General features: G+C 35.2%; 1 protein-coding gene across 1 annotated transcript in view; it reads left to right on the top strand.

Annotated features, from left to right (window-relative positions):
• Positions 1–491: 491 nt before the first annotated feature.
• Positions 492–9,950, top strand: part of Ada3 (transcriptional adaptor 3) — a 48,212-nt gene continuing 38,753 nt past the window's right edge. Inside the window, exon 1 of the mRNA XM_089102257.1 lies at positions 492–547. Within this exon, the coding sequence (XP_088958383.1) occupies positions 508–547 (40 nt within the window). The 5' untranslated portion in view covers positions 492–507. The remainder of the gene's footprint in view (positions 548–9,950) is intronic.

Raw genomic sequence — 9,950 nt, 5'->3', positions numbered from 1 at the left:
TTGATGAAATTTTTATATTTCAAATCAGCATAAAAATCCGGTCCAATTTGTGTGTGCTCTTGGATTTTATTGAATGCCACGGCGAATCTATTAACTATTATTTCAACTATATGCAGGGGTTCTGATACGCCACAGCCGTTCCGTTTCTTTCAGATTTCTACTTCTCTTGATGAATAACAAAGAAGACCAGCGTTCAGCCAGCGACTTGCAAAGTTTTTAATTCATGAGTAGGCCCGAATCTTTTGTAAATTCAAGCTGGGATTTGAGAAAGACTGAAGAAAACATTAATGTTTGCGGTCAACATTGATCGTGCTGGTGGCGCGCCACCGACAACTCACCGGCTGCGCGTTGCCGCTGTTATTTTTGGCTTTGTCGCCGCCGGTCTTCCTTTATCCGCGCGGCACCGGGGTCCAGAAGTGACTACTGAATACTTTTTGACATTAATAGATGGTGCACAAATTGCGAAATGGCGCATAATTTAAATTTATGTCGCGAGACTTGTTGAATATGTCAAATCCAAGAGAACTTCTTCTAAATTTAGCCAACGGTATGTCACCAAGACTACCAAAACTAATTTTAGAATAAATGAATTCAGCAAATGCTTTAGAATACTATATATCTATTTTCCCTTCAAAGGAATTATAATAAACCTAAAAAAACAATTAGCCTAGGCCTACAAGCCTTTCTTTTAATTCCCCACTCAGTACTGTTTTCAAAAACAATTTTTGCTACCATGAAGGTTGCATCCCAATCCTCCTAATGGGGCCGGATAGGTAAACATTTACCAAATCATATTATTGAGTTAAAACTAAAGTGAATATACCACTCAATGCCTTTTTTTATGCTCTTTACAAACATAAGAATCATTTTTGTCAGAAATGATGGTAAAATTCTACTTTAGCTACTTTTGGCTGTCTTGGAAAGGGGATAGGTTAGGAAAATCAAACTTCCATGGATGGTTCTACAGGCTAAAGTAAGCCCTAGGAAGGTATTTTGAAGTACCTACCCCCACTTCTTCTCCCTCTAGAGGGTCCTGAAATTTGCCTACATGACAGGTCTATACCCATTGAAATTTTGACAAAACAACATTTTACCTTAATTTTCAGTTATCAGCTTCTTTTTCTCTGGTTTTAGTTCTGAAAATGCAATTCCTGTTATTTGAGCAGAATTTTAAGACATAGCCTATAAATAGTTTATTTCCAAAATTTAGGAAATGTATTTGAATATCTTTAAAACCTTATAAATTGGGATTGAGCAAAGTTGTGAAGCTGAAAACAGTTTTGTTGTACTTCATTTAAGCAGAAGATCTATTTTGCAAGGTTTCACTTCTATAACTCATATATTTTTAAAGGTCATCAAAGATCAGGACCCTCTAGAGGGAGAAGGAGTGGAGGTGGGTACTTCAAAATATCTTCCCATGACATACTTTAGCCTGTAGATCCATCCATGAAAGTTTTATTTTCCTAACCCAACCCATTTCAAAGATAGCCAAAATTAACAAAAATAGAATTTTACCGAAATGAATTTTAGCCCCCATCCCTATATATTCACCAATTCAGGGTATATATTTGGGTAAATTTCTACCAAATCATATTATTGACTTATGCATAAAGTGAATATACCACTTGATTCCTTTATTTTATGCTGATTATGAATATAGTAGGCCTAATCATTTCTAGGTAAAGGTCTACCAAATCATATTATTAAGTTAGGACAAAAGTGAATACACCATTTGATGCCTTTTATTATGCTGATTACAATTATAATGATCATTTCTGTCGGAAATGAATTTCAGCCCCCCCCCCCCTATATATGCCAATTCAGGGAAATTCATTTCCAATAGAAATGATTGTTATATTTGTAAAGCATAAAAAAAGGCATCAAATGGTGTATTCACTTTGTTCCTAACCATGGTCGCCCATAAGCTGAATTCCAGGGGGGGGGGGCAAACTTTGTCAAATTGCTACTTTTAATGCTATATAATAGAAATCTCAGAACAAAAATATAAAAATAAGGCAGCATCATTCAGCCAGGGGGGGGGCAAGAGCCCCCCGGCCCCCCCCCCATATGGGCGCCCATGTTCCTAACTCAATAATATGATTTGGTAGAAATTTACCTATATTTGCACATTAGGGGGGTGAGGGTATTTTTATTTCTGATGTAAATGAGAGGTAAGTTTAAATTTTCCCCCCACCCCCTAATGTGCAAATATAAACCCTGAATTGGTATATATAGGGGTGGGGGCTAGAATTCATTTCTGACAAAAATGATTATTATATTTGTAAAGAGCATAAAAAAGGCATCAAGTGGTATGTTCACTTTAGTCATAACTCAATAATAGGCCTGTTTTTTCACTCATCAATGTGCTAAAATCTTACATCTTTTGTCAAAAAACACTTAAAACTGAATTCTTTGAACTAACATCTTACATCTTTTGTCGTTTTTGTGCAAACGTCTTTCATCATTCTGCTCTGATCAGCAGTCTGAGAACAATGATGAGTAGATCATCAAAGTTCTCTCATTGTTGTTCTATATGGCAAAACAGTGGCGGTCTTCATACTTTTTGCTAACATCAGTGAGCTGTAAGATCTTAGAAGAAAGATAAGTTAAAAAACGATAATCTTTGCAGAAAGATGTAAGATCTTAGTGCTAAAAAACAGGCCTAATATGATTTGGTAAATATGTACCTCTAGATATACCCCTAGGTCAAAGATTACCCAAAGCAAATGTAAAGTTTTACATCTTGGACTGAACAACCCTTGCCATAGCTACCATATGTTGGACTCTACTGGTGCTATAACACCCATCCAAAGCGCAGAGGAAGAACGTGATCTCGGGGTAATCATAGATAATAAGCTGAAGTTCCATAGTCACTGCCGAACTCAAGCCGCAAAGGCAAACAAGATCCTAGGCCTAATCAAGCGATCAGTGACTAGTCGCCACCCCAGGGTCATTAAGAAGCTTTACACAGCCCCTGTCCGCCCTCATCTTGAGTTTGGGATGGCAGTTGCAAACCCCCACTTTAAATGCGATGCAGAGTTGCTTGAAAAAGTCCAGAGAAGAGCTACTAGGCTCCCATTTGCCAACCAACAAATCCCATATGAGCAATGCCTAGAAAAGCTTGATTTGCAAACTCTGACCTACCGTAGAAAAAGGGGGGACGTAATTTTGGCATATAAGTTGATGAACAGCAGTGTTATCAAGCCCATTCTCGAACAGGACCAGTCTAGCAGAGCGCGAGGTAACCCCATAAAACTCCGCCAAAGATTCAGCAGAAAGCGTGAGAAATACAACTTCTTCACCAATCGCGTTGTTCCGTTGTGGAATTCACTGAGCGATTCAACTGTTTCCGCAGCTTCAGTTAACAGCTTCAAGACTGGCGTTGACCATGACTGGAGGAACAAGCCATGGAGGACGCAGTGGGATGAGCCTGCATCCACCACTAGGGTCTATTAGTGTGTGATATTCAACTGTCCTGTATACGTGTAGGATGTGATGATCCATTAATGAATTGTGCAACGAACTCCTGTCAATACTACCTGGCGACATCTACAGGTTCCTGCAACCTTAGTCGCTAGAAGATGCGATTTAAGGTAATTTAAGGTAATTAATTGGGTAAAGGTCTAGATTAGCCTAGGGGCTATTGAGAAGGAAACATGTCAAGAAAACAATTCCTACCTCATAATATGCAGAATAATTGTAGCCAACACATTTGGACTAGAGTTCCACTATGCTTTACCCCTGCTTAAATAATATATATGTAATATGTAGCTCAAATTAAAGGTAAAAATTTAGAATTGTGGCCCCTGATAAGGAGACATGTTAAGAAAACAATTCTTACTTTAAAATATGTATAATGATCCTAGCTTACTTATTATCCAAGGGGAGAAACTTTATCATCAAGTCTTTTCTCTTTTTCCCTTCCTTTTCCAACTTGAAAGAAAAAAATTACAATTTTGCCATGCTCTTGTTGCAATGTGTAAACCTTTTGAAATTGCTGCTATAAAAATTGTTTATTATAGATAGTGTTCATCCTGGTCATTGTTAATTCCGTTTTTTTAGGATAGATAAAGCAGTGGGAAAATTCAAAAAATGGCTATAAATATACATATACATACAGAGTATATACCCCCACTGCCCTAATGTGCAAATATACAACCAAAATTGCATTCTGATTCTAAATATAACCTTCATTTACATCACAAATAAATTTTGCCCCCACCCCCTGATATGCAAATATATACTGTGATTTGGATATATTTAGGGGTTGGGGTACAGTTCATTTGGTTATATTTAGGTTCAGAATGCAATTTTTGCTATCTATTTGCACATTAGGGCAGTGGGGTATATACTCTGTATGTATATGTATATTTATAGCAATATTTTGTATTTTCGCCACTGCTTTGTCTATCATTAAAAAAAAAAAAGAATTAACAATGACCAGGATGAACACTATCTATAATAAACAATTTTTTATAGCAGCAATTTCAAAAGATTTACACAGTGTAATGAGAGCATGGCAAATATTTTATGTTTTATTTCTTTTACATTGAAAAAAGAAGGGAAAAAGAGAAAAGACTTGATGATAATGGTTCTCCCCTTGGATAATATGATAACTAGGATCATTATACATATTTTAAAGTAAGAATTGTTTTCTTAACATGTCTCCTTATCAGGGGCCACAATTCTAAATTTATACCATATTAAATATCTAAAATACATTCCACCACCATTCACTACATTCATGACTAAAAGGGCATATTCATCTGTGTTTGCTCTAAGCAATTAGATATTGCACCTTATTTTCTAGATTTTTGTCTACTTTAATTAAAGCTTTGTTAATAACATCCATGTTTCTTGTTAAGATCAAAAGTTGTTTTACAAATCAAAATACTGTCTTACAGATCAAAAGTTGAAATAAAATTAAAAAATATATAGACTTAGAAGAACCAAGGACTAGGGCAACTATTGGAGACTGCAAATATTGTTTTTAAATAGTAAAAGTCAAATTTATTCTTTTGGTAAATTTCTACTTTAGCTACTTTTGACTATCTTGGAAAGGGGTTAGATTGGGAAAATGAAAATTTCAGGGATGGGTTTACATGCTAAAGTATGTCCCAGGAAGGTATTTTGAAGTACCTATCTCTACTCCTTCTCCCTCTAGAGGGTCCTGAAATTTGCCTGCATGAGAGGTCTATTACCTATTGAAATTCTGACAAAGCAACATTTTACCTTAATTTTCAGTTATCAGTTTCTTTTTCTCTAGCTTTAGTTTTGAAAATGCAATTCCTGTTGTTTGAGTAGAATTTTAAGCATTATTGTCAATGGTTTTTTTTTTCAAAATTTAGGAAATGAATTTGCATATCTTTAAAACCTTATAAATTGGGATTCAGAAAAGTTGTGAAGCTGAAAACAATTTTTTTGTACCTAATTTAAGCAGAAGATCTATTTTGCAAGGTTTCACTTTTATAACACAAATTTTTAAAGGTCATCAAAGGTCCAGGACCCTTTAGAGGGAGAAGTAGTAGAGGTAGGTACTTCAAAATACCTTCCCAGAATATATTTTAGCCTGTAGACCCATCCCTGAAAGCTTCATTTATATTTCCTAACCTAACCCCTTTCCAAGATAGCCAAAAGTAGCTAAAGTAGAATTTTACCATTCTTTTCCTCACTTGTTTTTCTGGTTCTTGTTTTGTCATGGTTGATTCAGTTTACAGGTACACAGGTTGAAACAAGAAAGACACATTGGCATGATGTATTGACAATATATAATTTGGCATATATATTTACACATTAGGGGGTAGGGGAGGGTATAAAGCATAGTGGAGCAGCATTAAAAATGTGTTAGCTACAATTATTATGCATATTATGAATTAAGGATTATTTTCTTAAAATGTTTCCTTCTCAATAGCCCCTAATCTAGACCTTTACTATTAACTTTAAAAGAATGTGAAATTAAGTGAATAAATTCAAAACAGATCTACTAACTAGCCTAGCAGCTGTAAAGGCCTTTAAAAGCTGTAGTATATGAAAGTTGTAAAGCAAAGATGGCTTAGTTTGCTATTGTTCATTTCCATTATTTTTGACAAATGAATCTGCCAAACTGTCATCCATGAGAAGAAAATAATTTGCAAGACTTGGAGAATGAATCCAGCCTGCCAAAAGAAAGTATTTCTGGCTAGGGGGCTGTAGTTCTTAATTCAAATTTTTGCACTAATGATTTTAGCCTAATTAAGTATCTAATTTTAATCTTTTCTTCATTTTTTAGTCTTTGCTAAAAAAATAGTATTTTTTGAAACTTTACAAAATTATAGCCAAAGCTTATTATTAAGCCTTTTTAATGACAGAAGCTGGTTCAATTTTTCCTTTTCCCCATAATATAGTTAGCAAGAAACTGAACACATCACTTTATGTTTTTATTTTCTCTCCAAATGTAATAAAAAATATTACTTGAGGGGCAATTTTTTTTGAGTCCTTAAAAGGACCCTAAAAGGTAATTTATTTTTGTCACTTTACAAAAACTGACCACTGCAAGAAATGGGTTTAAAAAGTGGTTAACAACATACCATTTGTTTGATAAATCAATTAGAAAAAAATTATATATTCCAAAGGTATTGATCTATAAAGGTAGCAGAAGCCTATGCTTCCTTTGCTTATTGGTATTTGAGCTGTTTAAGTTAGCCTACTACTTTCCAATATAATTTGATTACCTGATATCATCTTTCCTTCTGTTTTGTGATGTACATTTTTTTTTTTTGACTGCCATGATTCTTAGATTATGCTTAATTGCTGAAGGAAAATTACTGAGCAAAAAACTCATTTTGAATGCTGTACTGAATTTTCTTGAACAATTGCTATCCAATGGTGCAAAAATAGAATGCATTGTAACCTTGGCTGTGAATTTCTTTGCAACATAATTCAATCTGAGCAGCAAAGAAACTTCTTTATTCTGAACTTAATATGCAAGGCCAAGTCTTCAGTAATATCAAAGACAACAAAAAACATTGTATTGACATGTGTAAGCTCCTCAGTGGATTTATTGACATCACAATCTGTGTGCTCTTAAATGTGAATTCTTTGAATACTGAAAAATTATAACAGTGCACCAACCTCTGCTACCTATAATTCTCAAAGCATAGGGCCATTGTATTCTGTAGTGCTAAAAAATGTCCCCAAGACATCAGGGGATTCTTATGGCCATAACCATTTTATTGACAGCATATGCAAAGAAGCTTCAAAAGATATTATGGATCTTAAGTGATCAAATAGTGAATTAAATATTGTTGTGTGCTTGAGTTCAACAGCCAACAAAATAGTTGAGTGTGAAAGCTGCTCAGCCATCTATAAGTGCTTCTTTGAAAGAACCAGTCTTGCAGCCATTGTTAAACCAGTCCCTCAATCCTTAGACTTTTCTGACCTTCAGCAACTAATCTCCAAAAGTGCAAAGATAAGTCAAGTGTGGTGCTTCCCACTGCATTAAGGTGCAGTTTGAGACTTGTAGTGACATTGACTTTTTCCTAGAAGAATCAGTGTGTATTAGTTATGAATGTCTGCCTGTTCAGGAATTTCTCTTCCTTTCCTGTTGATGCCTTAAGCATCACAAGGTAGGTTACCTAGCAGTGAATTGCCAATCAGGTGCTATTTGTGTTTAGTTTGGTTCTACCAATCATGTATCTGGCCATTTGAATGTGTGCATAGCTAATATGTTGTGTGTATTATGCAAGGCTGCTGGTCACACTTGTTACAGTATGAAATGTCCAAATAATTGTCCAGCCAAGATTCAGCTTAATCCACTTGGTCAAAGTGCCAATGATCAGCCATAATGTCAACATGATGTGCTTAAATCTAAACATTAATGATGGGTTTGTCCAAAAGTCTCCAGTTCTTGATGAGTTTGTGTCAAAACATGATGTGATTTACTTACAAGAGCATCTTTTAAGTCAGTTAAGCCCTAGTCTTCTGAATATCAGAGTAGACCATCAGGTGGTCTTGTTTCTTCTGCAAATTCCCCTTTACATATGATGCTTGTAAACTCCTGTGATTACTTTCTTGCTGTTAAAGTTGATAATGTGTTTATCTATAATGAATATATGCCAACTGATTACCATAATGATACATCTGAACACTTTTTTGCTCTTGCCTCTGAAAAGTTATACAGAAGCATATCAAACATTATTTTTAGTAATTTTACATGTCCAATTGTTAAAGATTTTAATTGTAACCTATCTGCTCCATCTGCCTGCTGTTCTCTGATTGGTGAAATATTTGATAATCATTTTTATTTTGACAAAGACCAAGATTTCACATACATTTACAATTCCTTGTCTGTATCCAACATAGACCATGTTGTCACTTCTCTGTCCTTAATTGTCTCTCAACCAAAGATTCTTTGTGATTCTTCAATATCTGATCACCTGCCTGTATTGTTTTCTTTCTCACCAAATAAAACTCCCCAGATAACTACTCGTCACCCAAAAACACGAAATCCATACTATATACATAATTGGGCATTAATCAACCCAGAACTGTAATGGGATAGTGTTTCTACAGTCCTTTCCAAGATTAAGGTACCATTTGTCCTGCTTATCAAGCACTCAAAGCTGCCCACTGATGAAAAACACATCTTCTTTGATATTTACTGTGCAGAGATATGCATGCTTTACAATTTGCAGAATCTTGTGCTATTCTATTGAAGCATTCCCAAAAAACAGTTCCCAAGTGGCATGAAAACCAAAGTCTCTCCAATTCTTGTGATTCGGCAAATTTTTGGCTACATCTGTTGACCAAATGCAACTGACCACAGTCTGGTCCAGTTAATTTTATCTGTATTGCAAAAAAGAAAATGGTTGCCAAGGAACTTCTGAACCACTGCAAGAAAATCACAGATCATTCAGCACAAAAAATAAAAAAATAACCCTCATTTCCTTTGGTCAACTCTCTGTCCAAGGATCCCCAAAACCTTCCTTTCTTCTTTTGATGTTCCTCTATCTGAGTGGTATTCTTTCTATGAGGCCAAATTCTCTCCACCAGACCCCCAACTTGAACACAAATATGCTGAAGAGCTTGATCAATTTTTGTATGCATTCCCTGACTGATTTTACAGTATCTGTGACATCTTTGGATGATGCTATTATGTGCCTTAAGCCACACAAGTGATGTCAGCTTTCACAGCTGTCACAAGTATGTAGAGCATGAAGGACTTCATGCTCTACATATCAATGTGCAAGCTATATGAACTACTAAAAACCAATAGAGAGAAAAATCTCAATGAAAAAGACAACAAACGAGACTGCGGCCAATCGAGAAAAAAGACAAAAATGTAAAACAATGCGGATATTTCGCCTGTATGAAAATAAGGCGTGTTGAGCACGTCTTCAGGTTTTTGGGTTACCCATGGGGGCTTCTCTCTCCCCTGTATTGGCAAATATTTTCATAAATTCTATTGAAACCTCTGCTATACACTGTTTTAGAATCTCCCCTTGCTTCTGGGGTAGGTTCATGGATGATGTGGTTTGTATTTGGAAACAAGGGTTGGACTCCTTAGACCTATTTTGTAAGCATTTAAATAGTTTTGATAATAATATTAAATTAACAGTTAAGTTTGAGGAAAATAACAAATTGCCTTTTTTGGATGTTTTATTAATTAAAAGGGATCTCCACTTACTTTTCTCGATTTATAGAAATCCTATGCACAATGATAGGTATTTGAATTTTCATTTGTGCCACCCTATGTCGGTGAAATGGGGGTTGTGATTTCACTAGTGGATAGAGCCTTTGGATTTTGTTCCCAGAAATTTCTGGATTTGGAATTGTTATATTTGAGGGATATTTTGTTTTGTAATGGTTACCTGATTAAGTTCATTGACAAAATGATCGAAAATAGACGTGTTAAACATGATAGTTGGGTTATTGGGGTTTCTCAGTCTTCAGATTCAAAAGTATCTAAAATT

The sequence above is a fragment of the Artemia sp. Qi Xiang Cuo genome, chromosome 16 (assembly GCF_049724085.1).
Source record: "Artemia sp. Qi Xiang Cuo chromosome 16, ASM4972408v1, whole genome shotgun sequence".
Lineage (NCBI taxonomy): Eukaryota > Metazoa > Arthropoda > Branchiopoda > Anostraca > Artemiidae > Artemia > Artemia sp. Qi Xiang Cuo.
The sequence above is the reverse complement of the archived record's forward strand: the minus strand, read 5'-3'. Positions and strand labels throughout refer to the sequence as shown.